The sequence below is a fragment of the Salmo salar genome, chromosome ssa12, assembly GCF_905237065.1.
Source record: "Salmo salar chromosome ssa12, Ssal_v3.1, whole genome shotgun sequence".
Taxonomy (NCBI): domain Eukaryota; kingdom Metazoa; phylum Chordata; class Actinopteri; order Salmoniformes; family Salmonidae; genus Salmo; species Salmo salar.
In genome coordinates, this window is record NC_059453.1 from 48,512,352 (window position 1) to 48,527,865 (window position 15,514).

General features: G+C 44.0%; 1 protein-coding gene across 11 annotated transcripts in view; it reads right to left on the reverse strand.

Moving 5' to 3' along the window:
- Window positions 1-7,854: 7,854 nt before the first annotated feature.
- The window catches only part of LOC106565231 (tensin-2), a 102,445-nt gene continuing 94,785 nt past the window's right edge, over window positions 7,855-15,514 (reverse strand). For 4 of the 11 annotated variants that reach the window (XM_014132118.2, XM_014132114.2, XM_014132116.2 and 1 more), the window contains 3 exons: window positions 10,773-10,841; window positions 10,142-10,168; window positions 7,855-9,731 (listed from right to left, as the gene is read on the reverse strand). In XM_014132118.2, the coding sequence (XP_013987593.2) occupies window positions 9,584-9,731; window positions 10,142-10,168; window positions 10,773-10,841 (244 nt within the window). In that variant the 3' untranslated portion in view covers window positions 7,855-9,583. The remainder of the gene's footprint in view (window positions 9,732-10,141; window positions 10,169-10,772; window positions 10,842-15,514) is intronic. The other 7 variants (XR_006758011.1, XR_006758010.1, XR_006758009.1 and 4 more) reach the window with 7 other exon arrangements.

A 15,514-nucleotide genomic window follows, 5' to 3' on the forward strand; every position in this document is an offset into this window, starting at 1 on the left:
GATAGTGCCTTCAGAAAGTATTCATACCCCTTGATTTATTCCACATTTTGTGTTACAGCCTGGATTAAATGTATATGTTTTCCTCACCCATCAACACACAATACCCCATAATGATTAAAGTTGAAAAAAAAAACATGTTTTAAGAATACTTAAGTACAGAAATATCTATTTTACATAGGTATTCACACCCCAAGTCAATACGTTAGAATCATCTTTGGCAGCGATTACAGCTGTGAGCTTCTGGGTAAGTCTAAGAAATTTGCAAGTCTGGATTGTACAATATTTGCACATTATAATTTTTTTTTAAATTCTAATAAGCCATTTAAGTCTTGCCATAGATTTTCAGGCTGATTTAAGTCAAAACTGTAACTAGGCCACTCTGGAACATTCAATGTCACCTGGGTAAGCAATTCCAGTGTATATTTGGTCATGTTTTAAGTTATTGTCCTGCTGAAATGTGAATTTGTAACCGTGTCTGTTGGAAAGCAGGTTTTCCTCTAGGATCTTGTCTGTGCTTAGCTCTATTCCTTCCCGATGACAAGCATACCCATAACATTGTGGCCACCACCATGCTTGAAAATATGAAAAGTGGTACTCAGTTATGTGTTGGATTTACCTCCAACATAACTCTTTGTATTCAGGACAAAGTTCATTGCTTTGGCACATTTTTTTTCCAGTTTTACTTTAGTGCCTTTTTGCAAACAGGATGCATGTGTTGGAATATTTTTATTCTGTGCAGGCTTCCTTCTTTTCACTGCCATTTATTTATTTTTTTTACCAGGTAGGCAAGTTGAGAACAAGTTCTCATTTACAATTGCGACCTGGCCAAGATAAAGCAAAGCAGTTCGACAACATACTCCATGTGTAACTCTGTGTTTTTGTAAAACATACAATCAATGATGCAGTAGAAAAAAAAAGACTATATACAATGTGAGCAAATGATGTGAGAGAAGGGAGGTAAAGGCAAAAAAATGCCATGATGGCAAAGTAAATAAAGTAAAGCAAGAAAAACACTGGAATGGTAGATTTGTAGTTTGAAGAAAGTTCAAAGTTAAAATATAAATAATATGGTGCAAAGGAGCAAAATAAATAAATACAGTAGGGGAAGAGGTAGTAGTTTGGGCTAAATTATAGATGGGCTATGTACAGGTGCAGTGATCTGTGAGCTGCTCTGACAGCTGGTGCTTAAAGCTAGTGAGGGAGATAAGTGTTTCCAGTTTCAGAGATTTTTGTAGTTCGTTCCAGTCATTGGCAGCAGAGAACTGGAAGGAGAGACGACCAAAGGAGGAGTTGGCTTTAGGGGTGACCAGAGAGATATACCTGCTGGAGCGAGTGCTACAGGTGGGTGCTGCTATGGTGACCAGTGAGCGGAGATAAGGGGGGACTTTACCTAGCAGGGTCTTGTAGATGACCTGGAGCCAATGTGTTTGGCGACGATTATGAAGCGAAGGCCAGCCAACGAGAGCATACAGGTCGCAGTGGTGGGTAGTATATGGGGCTTTGGTGACAAAACGGATGGCACTGTGATAGACTGCATCCAGCTTGTTGAGTAGGGTATTGGAAGCTATTTTGTAAATGACATCGCCGAAGTCGATGGTCAGTTTTACGAGGGTATGTTTGGCAGCATGAGTGAAGGATGCTTTGTTGCGAAATAGGAAGCCAAGTCGAGATTTCACTTTGGATTGGAGATGATTGATGTGAGTCTGGAAGGAGAGTTTACAGTCTAACCAGACACCTAGGTATTTGTAGTTGTCTACAAATTCTAAGTTAGAACCGTCCAGAGAAGTGATGCTGGACAGGCGGGCAGGTGCAGGCAGCGATCGGTTGAAGAGCATGCATTTAGTTTTACTTGTGTTTAGGAGCAGTTGGAGACCACGGAAGGAGAGTTGAATGGCATTGAAGCTCGTCTGGAGGGTTGTTAACACAGTGTCCAAAGAAGGGCCAGAAGTGTACAGAATGTTGTCGTCTGTGTAGAGGTGTATCAGAGATTCACCAGCAGCAAGAGCGACATCATTTATGTATACAGAGAAAAGAGTTGGCCCAAGAATTGAACCCTGTGGTACCCCCATAGAGACTGCCAGAGGTCCAGACAGTAGGCCCTCCGATTTGACACACTGAACTCTGTCAGAGAAGTAGTTGGTGAACCAGGCGACGCAATCGTTTGAGAAACCAAGGCTACTGAGTCTGCCGATGATGATGTGGTGATTAACAGAGTCAAAAGCTTTGGCCAGGTCAATGAATACGGCAGTACAGTATTGTTTCTTATCGAAGGCGGTTACGATGTCATTTAGGACCTTGAGCGTGGCTGAGGTGCACCCATGACCAGCTCTGAAACCAGATTGCATAGCGGAGAGGGTGCGGTGGGATTCGAAATGGTCGGTAATCTGTTTGTTGACTTGGCTTTCGAAGACCTTAGAAAGGCAGGGTAGGATGGATATAGGTCTGTAGCAATTTGGGTCAAGAGTGTCACCTCCTTTGAAGAGGGGGATGACAGCAGCTGCTTTCCAATCTATGGGAATCTCAGACGACACGAAAGAGAGGTTGAACAGGCTAGTAATGGGGGTTGCAATAATTTCGGCAGATAATTTTAGAAAGAAAGGGTCCAGATTGTCAAGCCCAGCTGATTTGTAGGGGTCCAGATTTTGCAGCTCTTTCAGAACATCAGCTGAATGGATTTGGGAGAAGAAGAAATGGGGGAGGCTTGGGCGAGTAGCTGTGGGGGGTGCAGTGCTGTTGAATGCAGTAGGGGTAGTTAGGTGGAAAGCATGGCCAGCCGTAGAAAAATGCTTATTGAAATTCTCAATTATAGTGGGCTTATCGGTGGTGATAGTTTCCTATCCTCAGTGCAGTGGGCAGTTGGGAGGTGTTCTTATTCTCCATGGACTTTACAATGTCCCAGAACTTTTTAGAGTTGGAGTTGCACGAAGCGAATTTCTGTTTGAAAAAGCTAGCCTTGGCGTTTCTAACTGCCTGTGTGTATTGGTTTCTAACTTCCCTAAAAAGTTGCATATCGCGGGGGCAGTTCGATGCTAATGCAGAACGCCACAGGATATTTTTGTGTTGGTTAAGGGCAGTCAGGTCTGGGGAGAACCAAGGGCTATATCTGTTCCTGGTTCTAAATTTCTTGAAAGGGGCATGCTTATTTAAGATGGAGAGGAAGGCATTTAAAAAAAATGACCAGGCATCCTCTACTGACGGGATGAGGTCAATATCCTTCCAGGATACCAGGGCCAGGTCGATTAGAAAGGCTTGCTCGTTGTAATGTTTCAGGGAGCGTTTGACAGTGATGAGTGGAGGTCGTTTGACCGCTGACCCATTACGGGTGCAGGCAATGAGGCAGTGATCGCTGAGATCTTGGTCGAAAACAGCAGAGGTGTATTTAGAGGGCACGTTGGTTAGGATGATATCTATGAGGGTGCCAGTGTTTGCGGCTTTGGGGTTGTACCTGGTGGGTTCATTAATCATTTGTGTGAGATTGAGGGCATCAAGCTTGGATTGTAGGATGGCTGGGGTGTTAAGCATGTCCCAGTTTAGGTCACCTAGTAGCACGAGCTCTGAAGATAGATGGGGGGCAATCAGTTCACATATGGTGTCCAGAGCACAGCTAGGGGCCGAGGGGGGTCTATAGCAGGCGGCAACGGTGAGAGACTTGTTTTTGGAGAGGTGGATTTTTAAAAGTAGAAGTTCAAATTGTTTGGGTACAGACCTGGATAGCAGGACAGAACTCTGCAGGCTCTCTCTGCAGTAGATTGCAACACCGCCCCCTTTGGTCGTTCTATCTTGTCTGAAAATTTAGGTTAGTATTGTGGAGTAAATACAATGTTGTTGATCCATCCTCAGTTTTTTCCTATCACAGCCATTAAACTCTGTAAATGTTTTAAAATCACCTTTGGCCTCATGGTGAAATCCCTGAGCAGTTTCCTTCCTCTCTGGCAATTGAGTTAAGATGCCTGTATCTTTGTAGGGACTGGATGTATTGATACACCATCCACTAGGTGTCCTCCTTTGCAACTTTAAGAATCAGCTATCTGAGCAGCTTTCCGATCGCTGCAGCTGTACACAGCCCATCTGTAAATAGCCTTTTGTTTATCCATGTGTAACTTGTTTTTTGTCCCACTGCTTTGCATTATTTTGGCCAGGTCGCAGCTGTACAGCTGTCAACAACGCAGCCACTGCTAGCTAGCCTACTCCACCAGCCAGCAGTACTGTATCATTTTAGTCAATAACATTTTTGCAACGTAAGCTTAACTTCCTGAACATTCGAGACGTGTAGTCCACTTGTCACTCCAATCTCATTTGCATTAGCGTAGCCTCTTCTGTAGCTTGTCTACTATGTGTCTGCCTATCCCTGTTCTCTCTCCTCTGCACAGGCCATACAAACGCTCCACACCGCGTGGCCGCTGCCACTCTAACCTGGTGGTCCCAGCGCGCACGACCCACGTGGAGTTCCAGGTCTCCGGCAGCCTCTGGAACTGCCGGTCTGTGGCCAACAAGGCTGAGTTCATCTCAGCCTATGCTACCCTCCAGTCCCTAGACTTCCTGGCGCTGACGGAAACATGGATCACCACAGATAACACTGCTACTCCTACTGCTCTCTCCTCGTCTGACTACGTGTTCTCGCATACCCCTAGAGCATCGAGCCAGCGGGGTGGTGGCACTGGAATCCTCATCTCTCCCAAGTGGACATTCTCTCTTTCTCCCCTGACCCATCTGTCTATCTCCTCATTTGAATTCCATGCTGTCACAGTTACCAGCCCTTTCAAGCTTAACATCCTTATCATTTATCGCCCTCCAGGTTCCCTTGGAGAGTTCATCAATGAGCTTGACGCCTTGATAAGTTCCTTTCCTGAGGATGGCTCACCTCTCACAGTTCTGGGTGACTTTAACCTCCCCACGTCTACCTTCGACTCATTCCTCTCTGCCTCCTTCTTTCCACTCCTCTCTTCTTTCGACCTCACCCTCCCCCCCTACTCACAAGGCAGGCAATACGCTTGACCTCATCTTTACTAGATGCTGTTCTTCCACTAATCTCATTGCAACTCCCCTCCAAGTCTCCGACCACTACCTTGTATCCTTTTCCCTCTCGCTCTCATCCAACACTTCTCACTCTGCCCCTACTCGGATGGTATTGCGCCGTCCCAACCTTCGCTTACTCTCTCCTCTTCCATCCTATCATCTCTTCCCTCTGCTCAAACCTTCTCCAACCTATCTCCTGATTCTGCCTCCTCAACCCTCCTCTCCTCCCTCTCTGCATCCTTTGATTTCCTCTGTCCCCTATCCTCCAGGCCGGCTCGGTCCTCCCCTCCTGCTCCGTGGCTCGACGACTCACTGCGAGCTCACAGAACAGGGCTCCGGGCAGCCGAGCGGAAATGGAGGAAAACTCGCCTCCCTGCGGACCTGGCATCCTTTCACTCCCTCCTCTCTACATTTTCCTCTTCTGTCTCTGCTGCTAAAGCCACTTTCTACCACTCTAAACTCCAAGCATCTGCCTCTAACCCTAGGAAGCTCTTTGCTACCTTCTCCTCCCTCCTGAATCCTCCTCCCCTCCCCCCCTCCTCCCTCTCTGCGGATGACTTCGTCAACCATTTTGAAAAGAAGGTTGACGACATCCGATCCTCGTTTGCTAAGTCAAACGACACTGCTGGTCCTGCTCACACTGCCCTACCCTGTGCTTTGACCTCTTTCTCCCCTCTCTCTCCAGATGAAATCTCGCGTCTTGTGACGGCCGGCCGCCCAACAACCTGCCCACTTGACCCTATCCCCTCCTCTCTTCTCCAGACCATTTCCGGAGACCTTCTCCCCTACCTCACCTCACTCATCAACGCATCCTTGACCGCTGGCTACGTCCCTTCCGTCTTCAAGAGAGCGAGAGTTGCACCCTTCTGAAAAAACCTACACTCGATCCCTCCGATGTCAACAACTACAGACCAGTATCCCTTCTTTCCTTTCTCTCCAAAACTCTTGAACGCGCCGTCCTTGGCCAGCTCTCTTGCTATCTCTCTCAGAATGACCTTCTTGATCCTAATCAGTCAGGTTTCAAGACTGGGCATTCAACTGAGACTGCTCTTCTCTGTGTCACGGAGGCTCTCCGCACTGCTAAAGCTAACTCTCTCTCCTCTGCTCTCATCCTTCTAGACCTATCTGCTGCCTTTGATACCGTGAACCATCAGATCCTCCTCTCCACCCTCTCCGAGCTGGGCATCTAAGGCGCCGCCCACGCTTGGATTGCGTCCTACCTGACAGGTCGCTCCTACCAGGTGGCGTGGCGAGAATCTGTCTCCGCACCACGTGCTCTCACCACTGGTGTCCCCCAGGGCTCTGTTCTTGGCCCACTCCTATTCTCGCTATACACCAAGTCACTTGGCTCTGTCATATCCTCACATGGTCTCTCATATCATTGCTATGCAGATGACACACAATTAATCTTCTCCTTTCCCCCTTCTGACAACCAGGTGGCGAATCGCATCTCTGCATGTCTGGCAGACATATCAGTGTGGATGACGGATCACCACCTCAAGCTGAACCTCGGCAAGACGGAGCTGCTCTTCCTCCCGGGGAAGGACTGCCCGTTCCATGATCTCGCCATCACGGTTGACAACTCCCTTGTGTCCTCCTCCCAGAGTGCTAAGAGCCTTGGCGTGACCCTGGACAACACCCTGTCGTTCTCCACCAACATCAAGGCGGTGACCCGATCCTGTAGGTTCATGCTCTACAACATTCGCAGAGTACGACCCTGCCTCACACAGGAAGCGGCGCAGGTCCTAATCCAGGCACTTGTCATCTCCCGTCTGGATTATTGCAACTCGCTGTTGGCTGGGCTCCCTGCCTGTGCCATTAAACCCCTACAACTCATCCAGAACGCCACAGCCCGTCTGGTGTTCAACCTTCCCAAGTTCTCTCACGTCACCCCGCTCCTCCGCTCTCTCCACTGGCTTCCAGTCGAAGCTCGCATCCGCTACAAGACCATGGTGCTTGCCTACGGAGCTGTGAGGGGAACGGCACCTCCGTACCTTCAGGCTCTGATCAGTCCCTACACCCAAACGAGGGCACTGCGCTCATCCACCTCTGGCCTGCTGGCCCCCCTACCTCTGAGGAAGCACAGTTCCCGCTCAGCCCAGTCAAAACTGTTCGCTGCTCTGGCACCCCTATGGTGGAACAAGCTCCCTCACGACGCCAGGACAGCGGAGTCAATCACCACCTTCCGGAGACACCTGAAACCCCACCTCTTCAAGGAATACCTGGGATAGGATAAAGTAATCCTTCTAACCCCCCCCCCCCTTAAAAGATTTAGATGCACTATTGTAAAGTGGTTGTTCCACTGGATATTATAAGGTGAATGCACCAATTTGTAAGTCGCTCTGGATAAGAGCGTCTGCTAAATGACTTAAATGTAAATGTAAAAATGTAAATGAGAACTTGTTCTCAACTGGCCTACCTGGTAAAATAAAAAAAAACAAATTGTGTGACTTGTTGAGCAAATCTCTACTCTTGAATTTATTTAGGCTTTCCTAAACAAAGGGGTGAATACTTATTGACAAGACGTTTTTGATTAATTCATCAACATATCTAAAAACAATTCCACTTTGACATTATGGTGTATTGTGTGTGTAGGACAGTGACACAAAATCTCTATTTAATCCATTTGAAATTCAGGCTGTAATAAAATGTGGATAAAGTCAAGGGGCGTGAATACTTTCTGTAGGCACCATAAATGGTTTACCACCACTAAACATAGCTCTAGTATGTTTTTATTGGTTCTGAAGGCCTATTAGTATTTTGGTGGATCTAATAAAATCCCTTGGAAATATCACAACATTTTTGTGAGGTGATTGCGATTAAGGCAGACAGAACACATTTTTCCCCAACCCTTTATTTACTACATTTTCAGTTAAAAATATCAATGTTTTTCTTATACTGCTTTGTTATAAACTTTACCAGAGACTGAAAATATATCAAACTCCATATGAAAAATACAAACAATAAATCATGAATCTAAATACTGCAACGATTGTCATGTAAAACACTCGTTAACAAAACAGCACAAAAAAAGTATACAGGAATCAAGCCTCAATAACAAAGTATTCCTTTACAAAACAAAATATGAGTGCTTGGTTGTCTATGGCTTCAGCGTTATATATGGCTATACAGTATGTTTGGTTTAATACAAAGCAAATTGCAGGTCCAGGAAATTGGATCATAAAACTCCCCCAGAAATTTGGCCCATGATAATCTCTAGTTCAATCTATTCTGTCATGGTTTTCTTTTATCTTGCTGTAGACCATCCTTTGAAGGATGTTCAGCTACGACTCATCTTAAGTTACGGTTCACTAGCAGGTTGACTTAGTTTACATACAGTATTAAATATATTTAGATGTTTGAAAAATACATTTTAGGGGGGAAAATAAGAGTATTTTCTGATTCTTAAGGCAAGGCCCATATCACTTTGGACACGGCGAGCTATGCTCACATTTATTAATCGCTACATTGAAGTGCATAACGCACCACTGTTAAATAAATACATAAACATAGTGTAGGAAAGTTCTTCTATGGTTTGGAAAATATTATTTGGGATATGGTATGTAAATTTAAACTTTAATTTAAAAACATCACAGTTCATCGTATCAATGTAGCATTTAATCAACTCTTCAAATAGCTCTCTTCATATTCCTCTCCATGGGATCACTTGCTTTTCCTCTCTTTGGCATGCCAGCCCAATGTAACCACCTCAGTACTGGCATGATAGAAAAAAAAAACATAATAAAGACCATGGTCATGTTCATTAGGGCACGCAAGTGAAAACATGTTAAAAAGGTTTCGTAACAGAAAATGAAAATGATTAAGTCCAGGTTATCCTTTGTTTCAGTACATAATGAACACGACCCAGGATATGTTGCCATTCCAGTTCAACTATAAACGCAATAAAATGACTCCAAATCCGATTCCATTTCTGACATTCCATTACACTCACACACACGTACATTTACTATAACCAGCTTCTGTGCTGTTTTGTCCAACTCGTCAGAGGTTGACTATACAGAAATTGGGTAACATAATACTGACCAATAAAAAGTGATCTTCCAAATCTGCTTGTGCGCAAACTGGGTAGTCATTGACATTGTACAGGCTTTTTTTATATGGCTTGCCTATTTAAAATTACATACTTCATAGTCATACAAACATGATTCAATTAAAGGTGATGGCAAACAGTAACTGAATGGACCCCCCCCCAAAAAAAAATAGAAATCTCACCCGGTAGAGGTGGTGTTAATCGACTCACTTAACTGTAGAGGAAAAGCTTAACTCTATCACCTCAAAATATATTCTCTAACATTTCTAACGTACCGTCTTGATGGACATGATTCATGTCCAATCCGGTTCCTCTCCTGGACCAGTGGACAGCTATCTTCAAACATGAACACACACAAACACACACCAATTTGCAGACCCATACCCACCAACTTGTACACACAAACGCCGACAAATTTGCAGAAACACATATCCAACCATTATCGCCCACCAATTTACACACTGTGATCCACACACTGTTATCCCCTGTTGTGGCTCTTGCTCTGGGGGCCCTAGCTCATCTGCGTTGCTGCTGGGGCCCCAGCATGACCTTGTTGATAAAGTTGACGATGGCCACAGCTGGCTGCTCCGGGTCCATCTCAGCAAACAGGTGACACACGTTCTCCGATGCGCTGCCCATCCGCCTGGCCACAAAACCAAACACCCTACAGGACAGTGGGATGATGAGAGAGAGAATGAGAGAGAAAGAAGGGGGGATGAACAGAGGTGATGAAGGGGACCAGAAAAAGGATGGAGTAGGAGACTAGATTAACAGACGGGTGAATCAAAGAGAACAGGTTTTGTGGTTGTTGTTTTTAGATCTATGATGGTAGCAGACTTCCCTGTTCAGTGCGCTCATTGTGTTCTTCTAATGAGAATCACAGATATGAGAAGAAACTGTGGGGCATCACTTGACTTATATTCACTTTAATGATCTTTTAAGGATCATTCAATGTAAGAATCAATTTGATAAAATATTTTATTAAAGAGGATACTGATTGATAAATTGCCATGCACACACACACAATGCTATCCACACACACAGACAAGCAGAGAGAGACACACAAGCACTTACTTGCTTGACTTATCAGAATTAGTCCACCTGAAGCAGACAGACAGGCAGAGACAGGGACATAAAGGCAAGGCTTAGATAATCACATGGATGCACGAGACAGATAGAGCTTCTCAAATACACCAAGAAGAGCAGTCATACAGTTACAGCTGTTGTACTTACTGGAAAAAATTACACTATAGTTGCACATTGCACAAACAGGTTTATACTGTACCAGTATTTAGAAACATTAATAGAAGTCCCTTCAAGCTGTAGCAGTCATAATAGTGCAATACAGGGTTAATACAGTTATCAACCCTACAACATTTAGCCACAGCAGGGTTGGGATCAATTAGATTTGAAATAACATTGACGAGATGAATTGACCCCAACCCTAAACTACAATGCAATATCTGTTTACCAAATGAAGCAATGTTTAGAAATGACAAAACATAAAGTCAACTTCGCAACATAGCTAAAGACCCTTAAGGTCTGTATTTGCGCAACACATTTTTCACTGTTCATTCGGTGGTTTTCACATAGAAACACGGTCTATGTAACAGCGGTTGCATATAGGCATAAAGCCAGTGTCAGAACCTATCGTTCCATGTGTTGTCTAAAGGTTACTCTAACGTTTGCCTGACGTTGGACCCACCTCTGGTCCTGAGGCTCCACGCTGCTAAAGGTCACACTGTTGATGGGGTAGTGTCTCCTGAAAAATAGTCTGCAGAGGAAAAGATAGGAAAGGATGAAAGTTGAGTAAAAAGAGATGGGGGAAAAAAACAGTCAGAGGATGATAGTGTGCATACCTAAACAAGAAGATAGCTTTACAGATGTAAAGTTCCATGAAAAATAAATAAAGAATTTGGTTAGTAATGAGAATAGGCGCCAGCAATGATAAACATAAGTTAGTCTGTACACTAAGAAATTCCATGCGACAGAAAAATATAATGTAAAAGTATTTTGACACTATGTTTAAAATCACTTTAAATAGCTTTAAACTTTAAAAAAGTTGGATAAGATTTGAAACACAGGAATCAAAACATCTATCTACATACAATAGCCATAGGACCTGGAATGGCGTTGGATGGAATAGCGGTCGTTTTACAGGCTCGAGACTATCCTATCAACATGATCTGAATAACTAATGTCAGGGAAACTCAAGGGAGGGTGTGTGTGTGTCTGTTAAAAACTTCTTACGGATACGTGGGACGGTAGCGTCCCACCTGGCCAACATCCGGGTTAAATTGCAGAGCATGAAATTCAAAAATACTAAATTAAAATATTTAACATTCTTGAAAATATATGTTATACATCAAAATAAAGCTTAACTTCTTGTTAATCCAGCCAAGGTGTCAGATTTCAAAAAGGCATTACGGCGAAAGCAAACCATGCGATTATCTGAGGACAGCGCCCCGCATACAAATGCATGACAAATCATATTTCAACCAGGCAGTTGCGACACGAAAGTCAGAAATAGCAATATAATATATGTCTTACCTTCGAAGATCTTCTTCTGTTGGCACTCCAAAAGGTCTCAGTTACATTACAAATGGTCCTTTTGTTCAATAAAGTCCTTTATATCCATAAAAACTCAGTTTAGCTGGCGCGCTTCAGTCAATAATCCACCGATTTCCCTCCTTCAAAATGAATCCCAAACGTTACCAATAAACTTATCCAAACAAGTCAATCAACGTTTATAATCAAACCTTAGGTACCCTAATACGCAAATAAACGATAAAATTTAAGACGGAGAATCGTTAGTGTCTTTACCAGAGATAAATAACAAAGAATGCGCTTTCCTCCACACGCTTGGAAACACTACAGCCAAAATGGGAGCCACTTAGAAAAACTACAACTTCTCCCTACAACTACAACTTCTTCCAAAAACCAGCTTGAAACTCTTTCTAAAGACTGTTGACAGTCTTCCCTGTGGCTCAGTTGGTAGAGCATGGTGTTTGCAACGCCAGCATGGTGTGTGCAACGCCAGGGTTGTGGGTTCGATTCCCACAGGGGGCCAGTACAAAAAAAAAATATATATTTAAATGCATGAAATGAAATGTATACATTCACTACTGTAAGTCGCTCTGGATAAGAGCGTCTGTTAAATGACTAAAATGTAAAAATGTATCTAGTGGTAGCCCTAGGAACTGCAATCAGGGAGGATTTCGCCCTATAATAAAAGTGCCAGCTATTGGAATCAGTGTTATGCTGAATTTCTTATTTTTTTGGGATGGTTTGTCCTCGGGGTTTCTCCTGCCATTTCAGTTCTGTTATACTCACAGACATTATTTTAACAGTGTTAGAAACTTTAGTGTTTTCTATCCAAATCTACCAATTATATGCATATCCTAGCTTCTGGGCCTGAGTTGCAGGCAGTTTACTTTGGGCAAGCTTTTCATCCGGATGTCAAAATACCGCCCCCTAACCCAAAGAGGATAAAAACAGCTGGTGCGCAATCTCTAATCTTAAGGATGTCTTGAGGTTCTGCCCGCCTGAGTTAGAACACCTCACGATAAGCTGTAGACCATGCTATTTACCAAGAGAGTTTTCATCTATATTTTTCGGAGCCGTCTATTTACCACAACAAACCGATTCTGGCACTTACTATCTGCATTGACCCTTTTTGCACTAACTCTTGACTCATCACATAAGTTGCTGTTACTGTGGACACCCCTTCAAATTAGTGGATTCGGCTATTTCAGCCACACCCGTTGCTGACAGGTGTATAAAATTGAGCACACAGCCATGTAATCTCCATAGACAAACATTGGCAGTAGAATGGCCTTACTGAAGAGCTCAGTGACTTTCAATGTGGTACCGTCATAGGATGCCACCTTTCCAACAAGTTAGTTCGTCAAATTTCTGCCCTGCTGTAGCTGCCCCAGTCAACTGTAAGTGCTGTGGAAACATCTAGGAGCAACAACAAGCTCACAGAACGGGATTGCAGAGTGCTGAAGCGTGCAGAACGTAAAAATCGCCCGTCCTCGGTTGCAACACTCACTACCGAGTTCCAAACTGCCTCTGGAAGCAACGTCAGCACAATAAACTGTTAGTTGGGAGCTTCATGTTATGGGTTTCCATGGCCGAGCAGCCGCACTAAGATCCCCATGTGCAATTTCAAGCGTCGGCTGGAGTGGTGTAAAGCACTCCGCCATTGGACACGTGTTCTCTGGAGTGATGAATGAAGCTTCACCATCTGGCTGTCCAACGGGCGAATCTGGGTTTGGCAGATGCCAGGAGAACGCTACCTGCCCAAAAGCATAGTGCTAACTGTAAAGTTTGGTCGAGGAGGAATAATGGTGTGGGGCTGTTTTTCATGGTTCGGTCTAGCACCCTTAATTCTAGTGAAGGGAGAACGCTACAGCAGACAATGACATTCTCGACGATTCTGTGCTTACAACTTCGTGGCAACAGTTTGGGGAAGGCCCTTTCCTGTTTCAGCATGACAATGCCCCCATGCACAAAGCGAGGTCCATACAGAAATTGTTTGCCGAGTTCGGTGTGGAAGACCTTGACTGGCCTGCAGAGCCGTGAACTCAACCCCAATGAACACCTTTGGGATGAATTGGAACGCCGACTGTGAGCCAGGCCTAATTACCCAACATCGGTGCCTGACCAGACTAATGCTCTAGTGGCTGAATGGAAGCAAGCCCCTGCAACAATGCTCCAATGTCTAGTGGAATGCCTTCCCAGAAGAGTGGAGGCTGTTATCCTCTTTGGGCTAGGGGGCAGTATTTTCACGTTCGGATGAAAAGCGTGCCCAGAGTAAACTGCCTGCTACTCAGACCCAGAAGCTAGGATATGCATATTATTAGTAGATTTGGATAGAAAACACTGAAGTTTCTAAAACGGTTTGAATGATGTCTGTGAGCATAACATATCTCATATGGCAGGCGAAAACCTGAGAAAAATCCAACCAGGAAGTGGGAAATCTGAGGTTTGTAGTTTTTCAAGTGATTGCCTATACAATATACAGTGTAAATGGGGTCAGATTGCACTTCCTAAGGCTTCCACTAGATGTCAACAGTCTTTAGAACATTGTTTCAGGCTTCTATTGTGAAAGGGGAGCAAATAAGACACCTCTAACCTGTTAGGGCTAGGGGGCAGCATTGACACGGCTGGATAAAAAACATACCCGATTTAATCTGGTTACCACTCCTACTCAGTAACTAGAATATGCATATACTTATTACATATGGATAGAAAACACCCTAAATTTTCTAAAACTGTTTGAATGGTGTCTGTGAGTATAACAGAACTCAAATGGCAGGTCAAAACCTGAGAGATTCCTTTACAGGAAGTGGCCTGTCTGACCATTTCTGGAACTTCTTTGCCATCTCTATCATTTACTAAGGATCTCTGCTCTAACGTGACACTTCCCACGTCGTCCATAGGCTCTCAGAGCCCGGGAAAAAAGAGAATGTCGTCATTCCAGCCCCAGGCTGAAACACATTATCGCCTTTCTCAAGTGGCCCATCAAGAGACACTAGCTTATGCGCGTGACCCCGACCGCCCCCGCCTTTGGGATTTTTTCCTCTGTTTGCCGAAAAGGAGATTCCCTGTCGGAATTTTATCGCTTTTCTACGAGAAAAATGACGTAAAAATTGATTTTAAACAGCGGTTGACATGCTTCGACGTACGGCAATGGAATACTTTGAATTTTATTGTCAGGAATTGCGCCAAGCGCGCGACACTTCTTTACTATTTCGGATAGTGTCTGGAACGCATACGAACAAAACGCCGCTATTCGGATATAACGATGGATTATTTTGGACCAAACCAACATTTGTTATTGAAGTAGACGTCCTGGGTGTGCATTCTGACGAAGACAACAAAAGGTAATGACATTTTTATAATAGTAAATATGATTATGGTGAGTGCTAAACTTGCCGGGTGTCTAAATAGCGAGCCCGTGATGCCTGGGCTATGTACTTAGAATATTGCAAAATGTGCTTTCACCAAAAAGCTATTTTAAAATCGGACATATCGAGTGCATAGAGGAGGTCTGTATCTATAATTCTTAAAATAATTGTTATGCTTTTTGTGAACGTTTATCGTGAGTAATTTAGTAAAATGTTAGCGTATTCCCCGTAAGTTTGCGGGGGTATGCTAGTTCTGAACGTCACATGCTAATGTAAAAAGCTGGTTTTTGATATAAATATGAACTTGATTGAACAAAACATGCATGTATTGTATAACATAATGTCCTAGGGTTGTCATCTGATGAAGATCATCAAAGGTGAGTGCTGCATTTAGCTGTCTTCTGGGTTTTGGTGACATTATATGCTGGCTTGAAAAATGGGTGTCTGATTATTTCTGGCTTGGTACTCTGCTGACATAATCTAATGTTTTGCTTTCGTTGTAAAGCCTTTTTGAAATCGGACAGTGTGGTTA